At 40.2% G+C, this 15,857-nt stretch overlaps 1 protein-coding gene across 8 annotated transcripts in view; it reads left to right on the plus strand.

Annotated features, from left to right (window-relative positions):
* SYTL5 (synaptotagmin like 5) overlaps positions 1-15,857 on the plus strand; it is a 212,506-nt gene that overhangs the window by 153,474 nt on the left and 43,175 nt on the right. For all 8 annotated transcript variants that reach the window (XM_088794824.1, XM_019747829.3, XM_088794825.1 and 5 more), the window contains exons 6-7: positions 3,141-3,278; positions 14,395-14,536. In XM_088794824.1, the coding sequence (XP_088650950.1) occupies positions 3,141-3,278; positions 14,395-14,536 (280 nt within the window). The remainder of the gene's footprint in view (positions 1-3,140; positions 3,279-14,394; positions 14,537-15,857) is intronic.

The following is a 15,857-nucleotide window of genomic DNA, read 5'->3' on the forward strand; positions in this document are numbered from 1 at the left end:
TTACAAGGGAATTTGTGATCTTTATTCTAGATACCTCTGAAATAAAGACTTTTTAGGTTTTTTTGTTGTTGTTTTTTAATAAATGTATTTTCTCTCTCTCTTTTTTTTTATTGGTGCAGGGGAACAGGATTTTATTGGGGAACAGTGTGTACTTCCAGGACTTTTTCCAAGTCAAGTTGTTGCCCTTTCAGTCTTACTTGTGGAGGGTGCAGTTCAGCTGCAGGTCCAGTGACCATTGTTAGTTGCAGGGGGCACAGCCCACCATCCCTTGCGGGAGTCAGACTGGCAACCTTGTGGTTGAGAGCCCAATGCTCCAACCAACTGAGCCCTCTGGCACTGGCCCATGTGGGAATCGAACTGGCAGCTTTCAGCGTTAGGAGCACGGAGCTCCAACTGCCTGAGCCACTGGGCCAGCCTGAGACGCTTTCGTTTCTGAAGTCTGATGTCACTTCAGTGACCTAGAGACGGTTAGAGACTCAACCAAAGTAACATTCTCCTATCATTCTCTTCCAGAAATGCAGTTTTAATTACTTTCAGTCTTAGATGAATAAACGTCCTCTCTGATCTGAACATGCAAGAGTTTTTCTTGCATTTGACATACCCAGTTTTGTACAAAATGGTTCCCGTTGCTTCTAGGTAGAAGGTTTCGTGTCTGCGCCAGTCTTGTCTATAAAGAGGTGATGACTGCCTTTGTTGTAGAATGTCAACTCCTCTCCCCCCAACCTGAATGCTGATATATGAAGTATCCAAATCAGAGATTTATTATTTGGGCTGAAAACATTATATCTCCTGTTTAAAATGCAGGCTTCCTTAAGGGGAAAAAATCACATTTGGCCACCTCAATAACTTAATTTAGAAAGCACATATATGTGTCAAATACTGAGACTAGGAATGGGAAGCACATAGGAAAGCAAGATTCAAGGAGGAACTGGGAAACTGGGGACAAGAGGATTCCATCAAGAGAGAAAAGTGGGCCCCCAAAAAGCCGGCTGTAAGGACCAAAAGGCAAACAGCTGCTTTGCAGCATTTTGCAGTCCTTGTTTCTCAGGTAGCTGTTGGCCAGTTTTGTGGCTGAGATAGTGAGAGTTCTAATACATACCAACTCACTTCATGGTCTTTTCCAGGGAGCATTGCATTGTTTTCTAAGCATCAATCAATGCGAGAGACTGCCATTGTCTGAGACTTTATGTGGCTCTACAGAAAGTCTTTTGTTTGTTTTTTTAGAATCTTGAACTGTGAATTGGAATGAAACCTAAATGTCCTCTAACTCAAACACTCATGACTAACCATGTCTTCATTAATTAGCAGAGATGAATGGAAAAGATAGCATAGAGTGACCATATATCCGATGCGTTGATCCTTTCTACCATGTTGAATCCGTTTGTCACTCCTCAAGATTCCCACAATGCCTTGTGACTATGCATCACTCATTGCATTGCACTCTGACACCATCTCCCACCCCCTACCCCCAACTGACTTGTAAGCTCCCTTAGTGCTAGGCCTGTGGTGTTATTGCTTTTGTGGTGCAGCATTCAGCACAGGGCCTGGCTCCTCAAAAACAATGACTTGATTGAATAAGTAACTCAGGGCCTACAAGTGCTTCTGGAAGCTGTAGTTTACAGACCCCAGTTCAGGCATCACTGCATAGGTTACAGAATGGTGGGCTTGTGTAGGTTATAGGGTGGTGGGCTTGGAGCTGGGAGATTATAAGTAACTCACAGCACAATGAATTATGTACACCCTGAATTGTTAAAAAAACAGTCATAGTACTGGACTGAGGCCTGCTAGAACTCAAAACGGATCTGGTGGTTCTCAGTCTTCAAGGAATATAACACGCAGTGGGGGAAAAAATGTGCACACCTGAAAAGTGAGTATGAAATATACGATGACAATATAAGCTGCCTGAAAGCCTTTCTAAAACAAGACATTGATTAACTGCAAGAGATGTCATAAGGCAATAGATAATTAAATAAATATTAAATAAGTGGCTTAGGTAATCAACATCTGGAGATCAGAAGGGCCATCGGAAAAGACATCAAATTATAAGTGAGACTTGATGAGGACTTTGAAAGATTAATGGGGTCCAGGGTGGCAAACGGGGGGAGGGAAGAGTGGTCGAGGTGGAGGAGACACCTTAAGTAGAAGTGTGGAGGTGGGGACATATACAAGGTGGTTCTCAGAGCAGCATAGATTGACATTATATTAAGTGCTAGTCTCACCAAATATGTAATTTTCTAATTAGATTGAAGAAGCTTCTGATCCTTTGACAGGCTACTCTTCCAGTGGTCTTTGAAACAGAGACAACTTGGAAGATTCCATTAAGATTGTCCTAGTACCTTTGGATACATCCCCTCCTCCAGAAAACTGTAGAATGTTGAGTAAATGAATTGGTCTCTTCCAGTGCCCTCACAAAAATAATACAGCTTTGGATTTTCGTTAACGTAACTTTGGAAACCCCCATGTTTTGAGTATTCAGTAGCCTATATCATGACTTGAATCTCAGTTCCTGAAAGCTCATTTTGCTCAAATTCCAAATAATTTAGTGAAATGGGAATGTAATCAGATTTCATTCTACATGAGACACCCCATTGTTCAAACTTCATTCCCCCATGGAGAAATGACATGGAAGATATAAAGATGGTTCCCACTACGTGGGTTCAGTCACTCATTCCACAAGAATTGGTTGGGTTCTAGTGTATATACCAGGTACCATTCTAGGCTCAGGGGACTTGGCAGGGAACAAGAAGGGCAGAGTTGCTGCTCTCCTGGAGCTGAGGTCTAATAAAGTTGCCACCTCAGTTTGTCCCAGAGGATCATCCGAACTCCCCTCTCTAGGCAAGGTGAGTTCAAGCACCTTGCAAACAGGCTCAGCCCAGGCAGTGCTTCTCCATTCTCAGGTGACAGTCCCTGGTCTTTTTCTTAGCAGGGACAGAGGCCTGGCTTACCAGCAAGTGTTCTGTCCTTGGGAGAATGTCATAACCTCCTTGACCCTATACTGTAGAGGCACGGTAACTCCCTACCACGTCTCAGCCCCAAGGCCACTTTACTGAAGAATCATTTACTGTTGAAAGTATTAGAAATGGTATTCTTGAAATTCTATTTGAAAATGCTTTCTTTTAAATATATTTCTATACTTTCAGATTTCTTCTTAGCAAGTTCAGATCAGCAACCAGAGGAGAAATCATCATAACTCCAAAAACTGAAAGTGGGCGGAGCTACAGCGTGGACTTAGATAGCCAACATTTTCGGAGTTTAAAGTCAGCCCCGGGTTCCGACAGGTAAAACACATGCAGATTGGGGAGTGCTGTCGCCTGAGGATAAGGTTGATATATTTTCATCCAAACAGTACTTCTAGGTGTCTGTAAAGTATTACCTCTTGGAGAACTCCTAAAACATAATGCGAAAAGCCAGCAGGTTTTGAGTTGAAATGGAAAGCACTTACACTTCTTCTGGAATTACAGCTATGGAAACCATCTGTGTTATCTGCAGGGACAAGACATTACATTTTGGGACTCAGGGCTGCAGTTCAAATGGAGATGTACAGGGAAATGAAATTCTTTTCATTGATTTCTTGGTATTTTTCTGTTTAAACTTCTGAAAAAGAAACCTCTAAGTGTCATATACATTTCCTGGTAGCTTTTTAAAATTATTAATAATTCATCATTTGAACTGCAGCCCTGAGTCAGAGAATTTCCATAAATTTCAGTTTCTACTTTCACCTCCTCTAACTCATTATCCGTGGGGCCAAGTGAGAATCTCCTATGCACAGAGCTATCACTTCGTCAAGAAAAGTAAAGAGAAACAGAAATGATAGCCAAGAACGTAGTCATTTCATATCAGGCTTGATTTTCTTTATCTTCTCGGGGCATGAGTTAAGGCTTACTTTCATGATTAGTGTATTTTCAAAGACAAGAATAAGAAAAAAAGATCTACCCTCATGTTTATCTGCTTCTACCAAATGTTAACTCCCTTTTCTTTGCTTGGAGCTGTAGGAATTCTGCAAAGCCTGATGGTATAACCTCCTTAGGTTCTACAAGCAGAATTACATTCTCCCTGTTATTCATTTTAGAATATAGAGCAGCAAATTCCCCGAGAGAGGACAGACACTCTTTTGACTGTTGTTTTTTTTCCTGATGACTCTCTATACCTGTTTCTTTTTTTCCCTGAAGCATTTCTGCAAGCTAGTGTCACTTTATGTAAAACTGCACAGAAAAACATATGCAAGCATAAAATAAATCATTTATCCACTATCGAAAGATCATCACCATAGTCAGTATTTTCCACATTTTAAAGAATATGTATTTCCTTTATGATAAAAAAAATTTAAACCATGGTTGCCTTTGTCCTTGAAAGTTAACCTTTGACCTCCCTTGGGGTAGCCCCATGTTGTGGCCCACAAAGCTTTATATAAACATCTCATTTTTGTTTCTTGATTATTGAATTCCTGAATCTCAGACATCAAAATTATTTAGAGATGATAGGCAACTAGCTTAGTGTTGCTATTTTTGATTAGCCTCTTAGGGACTCCATGGATGAGCCATCTTGGCTTACATTCAGGCCAGCATTTAAGAGGGCTATAGATAGATAAAAAGACAGAGGAGGGAGGGGGGAAAGAAGGAGAGAGGGAGAGACAGAGAGAAAGAGAGCCAGAGAGAAAGGGGGAGGGGGAGAGGGAGAAGGAGAAGGCGAAAGATGGAGTACGTTCAAAAAACAAAAAGTATCCTGACCCAACAAACAAAATTAGATTATTCTATTTTAAATTAATTTGTTTTACAATTACTCAAGAAGAATAAGGGGCATGCACTCCAGTATCACAGTGCTCGTACCATTCTTCCAGAATCTGTCTGCCTGGGCTTGTTCATTGTGTCTTATCTCCTGCTGGGTATAAATAACCACAAAGCTATAAAGCCACATGGACATATTTCATCACATATTAGTGTATTGACTCAGAGGTTTCTTGTTCTTGTAAACTGGAAGGAGATCCCTAAGGAGACTGTATCTTTTAAATTCTGAATACCTGAAATGGTTTACAGATAATCAGAATATGGTAGTCAGGGGTGCTTTGGCTTAAGCATGTCAAGCACAATGCTTTTTCGTTAAGAAAGAGAGTCAAGATGTTTGGATGATCAGTAGAGCAAAATGTCCTTTTCCTACGATATGCATTTATCACAATGGTGACTCATTAATAGACTGCCACAGTGAGATGAGTTACGTTACCCCCAAATTATTCCTTAGAAAGTTGGGGCATGTGGTGGCCCATCCTTTCTTAACTCCCATCACCTAAAGATGTTAACTCCTTTTTGATTGCTTAGAGGTGCAGTAATTCTGCAAAGCCAAGTAATAAAACTGGCAGACTTTCTTTTCTCCTTACATTCTGCAAGCAGACTTGCATTCTCCCCCATAATTCATTTTAGACTAAGGAACAGCAAATTCCCCTAACGAGATTGTAAGGTCCCAGTCTCTTTGGTCTATTTCCTGACCCAACTTAGCAATTCCCCTTTCTCCTCCACAATACATATTTCATCATGGTTCATTGTTCTTTTCCTGGAACAATTGGGCTGGGGCATTCTTTTTAAAAACTCATATCATGTCAGAGTGGAAACAATGTTTCATCAGATGCCTGGTTGACTTTATATTACTTTTAAGTCATTTTAAAGCAGGGAAAAGTATGAATGGGTTAGGCAAGGCCCAGTAGCTTCTCAGAAGCATGACACATGGCTCTTCACTGATTACTAGGGACTTGACACAGTAAGCAATGGCGATTTTAAAATAATATAAGTGCAAACTACAGTTAATAAACAGAATGCTCTTCAAGACCGTGATTCCTCATTCCTTTTACATCACGGTGAGTCGTCGATGTGGTATGATTTGTGAGATATCTCTCTTAAGTCATGCCCTCCCAGAAACAAACCCTTGGACAAGGATTCATAAAGGAGTGATTTGTTAATGAAGTGATTCCAGGAGAAACAAGCAAGGGAGTAAGAGAAGCAGAATAAAGAAGGGGAAGAAGCTAAGCAATGTGCTCTCTCAAGTGAGGTCTGAGTTTGACCACTCAGCTTGCTCCTGCAAGGGGCTCTGGAGCATAAATTATATCTGTAAATTTTTCCATTTTGAGGAGCTGGACTGTACCAATCAGTCATTGACTATGGATCCCCTTGGATAGAGTTTCCAGATTTAGCAACTAAAGATACAGGATGCCCAGGTCAATGTGAATTTCAGATAAACAAGTTTTTTTTCAAGTACGTCCCATGAACTATTTTCATTCATATAGTGTATAAATATTAGTATATTTTATACTAAAAATTATTTATTGTTTATCTGAAATTCTAATTTAACTGGGAGTTTTGTATTTTATCTGGCAAGTCTTCTGTGGGGAGTGGGAGGCACACGCCAAGTCATTTCTAGACCTCTAGCTCCATGGCAGATCGCTGAAGGTCACAGGTGCAAACCATTAGCAGAAAAGCGCTCAGAAGCTGAGGACAGGTACACAGAGCTGGTCCAATGGGATCTGGGTAGGGTGTCAACAATGTCTCCTAAAAACCATAAAGGAAAGGTAGAACTTTGAACTTAAAATTCACTCTGTTCAGTCCAAAATGGAAGGATGATGCTAAGTTTTTCAACAGCATTTCTGTCAAGACATTGGATGATATGGTAAGCATTTTTACCAGGTGACCTTCTACATTCTCATAACCAATTGGTTTCTCATCCTTCCTCTTCCCTACCCCGAACACATACCAACATATCAGTGCTTTCCAAATATTTTCATTGCTCTCCGGGAGGCCCGAGACTATCACAGTCTCTGTGAAGCTTCACAAGCTACTTTGGTTGCCTCTGATCTAATAGCAGAGACCACACCATTCAAGCCTGCCCTAAGCTAGTCCTCACCCACATTCCGAGTGCTACACCTGTCTCTCTCTCTCTCTCTCTCTCTCTCTCTCTCTCTCTCTGTCTCTCTGTCTCTGTCTCTCTCTCTGACATGTTTGGTACCTTTATGACTAAGAAAAATCATTCTTTCCTCAAATCTATTATTTTGGCAAAGTGAATTTATGAAACCTATTCCCTCAATACATGACCCATCCTTTTTTATCAGAAGTAAAATTTCCTGTCCTGAATGTAATTTTCATTGACATCTTTGCAATTAAGATGCCAATTAAATAGTACCCTCTTATTAGTAATTTGAATATAGTGCAATACTCCCTTTTAGCTCTGAGTCAAAACCACATCTATAAAGTCTATGGTGATTTGATTTGTTTCTTGCCAGGCTTTAAAAATTGTTCACACCTATAGCACATCTCTAACAGTATATGGATTTTATTTCCTAATACTAGCTGTGGTAGTTTTGTGACCTCTTTCCTGTGCCTTTGCTTCATTGTCCAGTGCTAATTCCTCTTTCTTCCTATTTTAACCTACTTTGGGTGAGCTCAGCCCTCCTTAGTGGCAGCAAGAGGGGGGCAGTCAAAGCCACAAGCTGTCAGAAATGCTAATAGCCAAAGGCAATTCACAGAACCATGTTGTCCTTAGAAAAGTGAGTCTTACTTCCATGACATGATGGACATGTGACAGAACGGGTGAGGAAATATGGATTCACAAGAGTATTTAATTTACTTGGACTGTGACCATGTCAGTGGGAGTTATATGAGGTCTGGAGTTGCCAAATAATTCTTCAGCTATAAACTTCTATTTATAATTCAAAACCATCCCTTTTGAAACTCATCCTTTGCCCACCATACACACACACACACACACACACACACACACACACACACGTATCTTGATTTGGGTTCCCCTAGAAGCAAACCCTGACATAAGTTCAAGAGCAAGTAATTTATTTAGGATGCGGTCTTAGAAAACGCAGATAGGGGAGTGGAGAAGTGAGCCAGGGAAGAGAAGGAAGCCAAAACGACTGTATCATTAAGCCAGTTACTACTATGGACAACTAGAGCTCAACCTCTCTGGGCAACTGTAGGAAACAGAGAGAACACACCTCAGACTTATCCAGTCAAGGGAGCAAGACTGGCGTATTTATAGCCCAGTGCCCTGTTCATCATTGGTTGAGGGCTAATTCTGGGACACTTTCTGACATGTCGGACTCGTTCTGAGCTCCATGCTCTTGTGATCTGAGAAAGTCCTCAGGCAGAGAGTTGTGGGTCCCAGTAAACAGGATTCTGTGGGTAGAAGTGAGTGCTGAGGGGAATGGGTGGGGACACTGAATTCCGCTGCATCATCCCTCCCAAACTGCTCTCAGACCTCTTCCAACGGTGCAGTTTGTCAGACCACCAGTTGCTCAGCCCCTGGTTTATGTTTACTTTATATACATGTGACTTTCCTTATTATAATATCAGTGATATGTGGAGACTTCGTAGTTCAGCCAGACGCTTGATGCTGTACTTTGGTTGAACTACAACTGGGTTCTTGACCTGCTTCATTCTTGTGGACAAATCATTGTAAGCCCGAAGCCGCCTCCTTGCTATCTCGTTTGTTTCTCCAATTGTTTCCCAAAGATCCACTGCCTTTCCATATTATTTTTCTGTGAACTAAATTGAACACATTTCCCTCCTCTGATATAACCAATTTCATTTTTACTTGCTGTTCCTAAGGTATATTGTGTGATGTGTTACATTTTCAGTTAGCTGAGACACAGTAATGGCCTTCTTCAAAATACTGAGGAGTAGAGATGTAAGACATACTCGCCTGTATTTTATTTATACTAATAAATTGAACACACAGCTCTGCCAACATTATTGACCTAGTACTATGTGCCAGGTGGTAAATGTGGAAGTTCTTAGACAATGATACTGTTCCACTCCTTCATGAACTTCCAAATTGGCATGGAAGATTGGGATAACTGAACAAATAATTTCAAGGCAATATGGTATCATGATAAGAAGTTGTACTGTGTGCTCTGGGAAAACCAAAGACAGGCATTTACCCTTCCAAAGAATTCAGGGATGCTTCATGGAGATGAACCTTAAACGATTTTAAGGGATGAGGAGGATTTGGCCAGGTGAAGAAAGGTAAGAAGAACATTCTAGACAGAGGCAGTAGAAAATGCAAAGGAAAAGAGGCATAATGCAGTCTTCTTGCCGGTGCTGGAGAACCCACACTTCAGGGTTTTTAGAGTGTAGAAATTAAGAGGTGAGATGGACAGCTAAGTTGGGCCAGAATGTGGATGGCTTTGGTTACCTTGGTAACCTTTGTCTTATAAGCAACTTAGCATCCCAGGTAGAACAAGAGTTTAGCAAATCTGAACTACTGAGTACAGAGTAAGTGCTTGTTCCATTTAATTACTGAAAGCGAAGTTCTGCTAAATATTTGCTTTCTTTGGTGTCCATAGGGGAAGGCACTTGGCTTTCTTCTTGCTCCTGACTTCTAGTCTACTTTTTCATGGCTTCTTGCCTCTCTCCTCCACCTGGCTTCTAGCCATTATTTAGAAACAAGACATGAAACCAGGATTTTCTTGTGATGGTAAAAGTCCAAAATATTATCAGACGGAGAGTTCTAGCTGTTCTTAACTTCTTTTGCTTCATACCCAGTCATAGTCCTTCCCTCGTGGTGATTGTCTCCTCCATTTTAGAGTCTTTTAAAAGGAAACAGATCCTTTATGGCAACCCTAAATCTAAACCAACAAACAAATCAGCTTTTGTTTTAGTAAATCAGATTATGAAGATTATGTAATTCACCTTGAGACTCATTGAACAAAATTTTATTGCACACCCACCACATTGTATTATCTTTGCCCTCTCTCCAAAAAGAAAAACGAAGAAGAATATGTGTAATTAAGCCACAGAAGTCCAGTGGCTTTAGAGGAAACTGCAGCTAGAGAAGCTTCTGATGAATTTCTGCTTCTTCCTCATTTCTCTGCTTCCCTAATTCACCATTCAAGAGCTCCTGTGATGGGTCACCTGTGCCTAAGTATAGCACATACATGCACACGTACATACACACATACATCTGTGTGTGTGTATGTATGTATGTATGTATGAATGAACACATGCCATGCACCCAATACCTGAAATTCATTCCTTTGGGATGTGTTGACCTCTCCATAGAGTTTTTTTTCTAAGTGGAGACACCCATATTTGTGTGCCTGTGTGCATGGACACACACACAGGGACCAACAAACTTGAAATAAAGGTATAAATCGATAAAATGTGTGGCTTTGTAGGCCATATGGCCTGTGTTTGAATACTGAACTCTGCTGTTGGAGCATGAAAGTGGCTATAGACATAAAACTGAATGGGCATGCCTGCATCACAATAAAACTTTATTTGTGGGCACTAAAATTTGAATTTCATGTAATTTAGGCATTTCCCCAAATATTATTCTTTTGATTTTTTTCACCCACTTAAATATGTAAAAACCACTTTTAGCTAATAGGCTGTACTAAAGCCGGTGGTGGGCCTAATTCGATCACAGTCCATGGTTTGCCGACCCCTAGTGCAACATGTGCGCTCATTAACACAGGAAGTATCCTTCCATTTACCACAGTCTGAGCCATGGGAATAGCTCAGCTCTCTTAATGTGAGCACTGTTCTGAATAAAGAAATTAGTGGTATGAGGAGAGGGAACGATACAGGTGGCAAGATGTCTGAGATCAATGAATGTAAACTAATCCACAGTTTAGCCCAGTGTTTCTAAACCTGGACTGTGTATTAGAATCCCTAGGTTCGGGGTCGGGGGGTATTAAACCATGTTGATGCCTAGATCCCACACCCAGAGAGTCTGATATGATTAGTCTTGGGTGTGGCCCGAGCATGGGGATTTTTAAAAGCTCTCCCCATGTGTTTGATATGCATGCAAAGGTGAGGGCCATATATCTTCCATCAGACTGTTGACAAAGACATAATATTTTGGGGATCACCAAAGACTGGAAGGTTGAGCTATGTTCAACTTTTTTCCCTTTTCTTTCTTATTTTTAACAACTCTTTCCCGTTTAACAGGCTCACCTCACTTTCTGACTATAACCTCCCTTGCCTGTCTTTCTTACATATTCATTTCAGATCTGAAATAACAGAAGTTAGGAAAGCTCATAAACCACAGGAAGAATAGCACGCGGTCTCTGTGTCATGCTATGCACTAGCCCTGTCCCAGGGAATGTTAATGTCTCTCAGGGTAATGCTGCCTTTTGGCTAATCTTCCTTAGGGGAGCATTCATTTAACCATGCAAGCGCAAGCTCAGCATCGTCAGCCCACTCTTCGAAGGTTGGATGCTGGAAAATTCTTTCTAGACTACAACTCCTGGGAGACAGTTATGTAAACCAGAAAGACAACTCATTAAATTATAATCTCAGTCCTCTATCCTTGGATCCTTTCTAGAAATGGATACATCTAAGAAGCTATTATCAAGGTTTTGGACTAGCATGAAATTGGAGATAACAAAATGAAGGGCTTTTGAAGTATATTTCATAAGCTGCAGTAAATGAGACTCGTTCCTACTCTAGGAAATGTGTCTTTCAATTAACCCAGAATATCAAAGCTCCCCAGACAGTGTCACACCCCACACTTTGGGCCCTATTAGAACAAGATAACTGTTATCTCCTCCATGCCAGTTTCCCCTTAAGCAAATATTACCTTGAAGTTTTGTTAGCGCTGATTTCTGATATTTCTAATTTAAATGTCAATAACATGATATCTGAATCAAAAATGGCTTTCTTCATTGAACTTTAAACTTCTCTGATTTAGACTTGATGAAACTTTTATCTTGTTCCTATTTAAGTGGCAAAGATGCGTATATTTTGTCACATTTTACATAACAACTAAAAGAGTTGCTGTCCAAATGTTTATAACATTCTGCCTCGTTAGACTAAATATTTTTAATCTAATTACCTGAAACAGCCAACTGAGAGGAAAATAATTTTGAGAAGCTCAGAGTAAATGTCAAAACAAATGTGAAAGCATATGTCATTTTTGAGATAATGGTTCTGGCAACAATAGTTTCCAGAAGCTGACCTACAATCACAAGAATTTTTTTCCATATTGCAGGATAGCCTCTTGAATGTCATCACCACAATTAATCAACTTCTGCCAGAACTTCTACATACATATGTCTTTTGTTTCTAGTAAAACTAATCCATGATGGGGACTTTTTCAAAACCGCCTGGGTCAGGGGGAACCTTCAACACAGACACAAGCAGACATATCTGCATGAGTCACTCTGGATCATAAATTATTGGCTCATTTCTCCAAGATTCACTCCTAGCCTTTCTTTTTTAAAAGGAGATTTTGCTTAAAACACTAGGGAGAGAGATTTTTGAGGTAATCTTGTTCTGAGAGTAGAGAACCTATGGTCATAACACAGCATTACTGGATAAGTCTCTAAGCCCCTTCTCAATGGGACTTCTGAGATGAGCAGAATCACTTGGGAAGGCATGAATACGGTTAACTTTTGTCAAATGTAGAAATGTAGCCCCTGAGATAAGAGGACTCAGCAAAATCACCAAGGGACTTAGAATTCATTTAATCTACTTAATCACAAAATTTTATTCTCTTGGCAGAATCAAAAGCCACACTCATAGCCTGTGCAAAGTCCATAGTACTGTAATTTATTCACAGTGCCATCTCTAGAAAGAAGCCAGAGACTGTTTCTATGTAGTATCAAATGAATGCCACCACAGAATTTTCATAGTTCTCTTAATCAAATTCCAAGGCACTAACCCCCCAGCTCTCTGATCCTTTGATTAGCTTCTTGATAGCTCCATCTGTCAACATAGAACCAGCCTGATTGTAGCAATTTGACCTTGGTGAAATGATGAGTAAGCAGCATGAGAAACTAGAATGAGTACAGGCTTTGGGTAGGAAGATGATTTTCAGTTTTTATCCTGACTTTGTCATGTACTAACTCTGTGACTGCGTGGTGGTGGTGTGTGTACGTACACACGTACATGCATGTATGGAATAATTGCTTAACCTCTCCAAGACTCACTTTCTTTATCTTTAAAATAGGATGTTAGTACCTTTTTTTTTACAGGGATGTTGGTGAATGGAAAGTGTCTAACATCTAGAAAATACTCAGTAAATGCAGCTGCTGTTTTCATAATTATTGAGGTGGCGGCAGCTGGTAGTTTCAGTCGGCATACTTGATTTTGGTGGCTTCTCTGGTGCATAGCCTTGAAAACACTTATGAACTGTAATTGACAGCTCCAATGGCTACTGCCAGTTCTTCTGCCAGATTTATCTTCTGGTAATGACACATGCATAATCCGACGTTCTTTTTAAAAAATATCCTTTATTCCTTTAAGTCTTTCCTCTGATTGGCTCAACTGTAAGCCCTAATCACTATCGCCACTTTGCTTTAGCAATAAGATGGTTATTATTATAGGTGCACTTATAATTTATTAAAATAGTAACTAGAAGAGTGAAATTCATGAGGGCTTGTATTTTACCACTTAGCCATATTCTGTGCTCACTGAGGGTAAAGGATAAAATAAGAACAAACAACTTCTATTCAAGGCTAAATTGTCAAAGCTTATATTTACTTATGAAGCTCCATTTAATGAGAAAATTTGTGATCTCCTCAAGAGCAGGAACTGTTTTTTCCTTAATCATTATTAAATGGAATTGAATCAGTTTTAGCAAACATGAAAGTGAGTCAATCCTATTTGCCAAGTGTCATTATTTATACCACATAAATGCACACCATGAGTTAGTCTCTAAAACAACGCAAAAATAAAATATAATTTTCAATCTTTGATTAAATATGTTCTGAGTGCCTCCTTTATGCCAAGACATTACGAAGGTGCTGGAGATATTATGGTAAATACATAGTGAACTCTGTCCCTAAGGAGCTCACAGTTGAAAGAGGCACCCAGGCCCACCTATATGGATTAGTTAGGGAGTCGCACAAGACCTTGTGTACTCAAGTGCTACATAGTTTGGCAAAGACCATAAGTCAATAGGAATTAAGTAGAACAGAAGTTGATAAGGCCTGTGATTGACAGGAAGGGTCTAATGGGGGAGGCTGGACTCCATCTGAGCCTTGAAGGATGGGGAAAATTTGCATGAACTGAGAGTGGCAAATAGGGCATATTAGGTGGGGATAACATAAGCAAAAGCCTTAGAGGTGGAAGCATGACCACGAGGATGGTAAATTGAAAGGATAGTGGGGAATCTGGACTTGGCTGAGAGAGTGCTAGCAAGCTGTGGGAAATATAGTTGGAAAGGTAGTGAAACTCAATGACAAAGATCTTGGAGTCAGACAAATGGGGTTGAACCTTGTGAGCCCTGGATGGTCTTTGAGGAGGAGAGTGACATGATAGGTGATGACCAGGTCCAGTGTAGCTCTGGTGTACTTCATGTGGTTCACATGTCTATCATTTTCTTTTAAGCTTTTCCCTGATTGCATCTTTGGTTGCTGCTCTGCTTCCATGTTAATTCAGAATATTCTTTCACATTTAGGGGAAGCACTGGTTCATCAGATCTTAATGACCAGGAAGCTGGTCCTGGGACTCCGAAGAGCAGCCAGAGCAACAATATGACCCCAGTCACTCAGAGGTCACCCGCCCCAAGCACACGTAGCATGACCTCATTCAGCAGCAGAGTAAGTACACAGATGTGAAGAGACACCCAGCTTCTGGGATTCGACCTCACCACCAATGGCATGACTGGGTTTCAACTCTCTGTGTCTCTGCGCATGTTGTTTACACTGCCTAATGGTAGAAAGCTCTTATCAGGACCGAACCCATTGTATCCTTGGCTCCTGGCAGGAAACCTAAAGTGAGAAGGAAAAGGAAGGAGCAGGTTAAAGGTGGCATTTGTATGATGGGGATTTAAATGGCTATATGGTATAAAATAAATATAAGTAATTTTTAGAAGTCTTTGATTTTCATCCTCCATGTTACTTCTCAAGATGGTGACTGCACAAAAATTTTTCCAAACTGATTTAAATCAGGAAAAGTAGAATCTTCAAATATTTTTATAGTTTCTATACATCTATTAAGATAAGGGGTCAATACATAACGAAGACTTAAATTGCATTGTATATGTGTGCATATAATATATAACACATATAATACAGAGCATCCCAAAAAAATGTATACACATTTTAAGACAGGAAAAAAATGTATTAAAATTGTATTACTCAATATATACCGATAACAAAAGATGAATACAAATCATGTGTATACTTTTTTTGGCATCCCCGGTATATAATATGGAAGCTGTTCTTTTGAATGAACGAGCATCTACAACATTTTTTGATTAAGCAGGAAACAGTATATATCGCTAACATCTATATTTAAGAAAATTTTATGTACAAATGACAATTTTTTGAGTCAGCCAATATTTAATGAGGGCCTACTATATGCCAGGCCCTGGTCAAGCAAAGACTTGAAGGAAGTGAAATAATTATGCGTGCAGGCGGGGACAGCACTGATATTCAGCAAGTACATTACAGGAAAGCTCTTCCAATTACTTATGGCTAGCCTCCATCTTGAATAGTTAATGACCTTGCTCAACAGTCTGAAATATCTTTAATGCCCCTGGAGGAGTAGCCACTGTAAAGACCTGAGGCGAGAGCGTGCCTGGTATGTTCAAGGAAGAGCAAGAGAGCCAGTGTGGCTGTTGTGAGTGTATGAAGGAAGGAGTACTAGGAAATGAGTCCACAGAGGTAATAGGGCCAGATGGGCCTTGTAGGTCACTTATATGGACTTTGGCATTTACTTCGAGTAAGATGGGAGTAGTTGCAGGTTTTGAGCAGAGGAATAGCGTGATCTGGCTTCTGTTTATACAGGATCTGGGGACTGTGTTAAGAAGCAGCTACTGTTTTTCTCCGAAAATAAGACCTAGCCGGACAATCAGCTCTAATGTGTCTTTTGGAGCAAAAATTAATATAAGACTCGATCTTACATAAGACCCAGTCT

Source organism: Rhinolophus sinicus, chromosome 18 (genome assembly GCF_057876585.1).
Source record: "Rhinolophus sinicus isolate RSI-liver-muscle chromosome 18, RSI-T2T, whole genome shotgun sequence".
Taxonomy (NCBI): domain Eukaryota; kingdom Metazoa; phylum Chordata; class Mammalia; order Chiroptera; family Rhinolophidae; genus Rhinolophus; species Rhinolophus sinicus.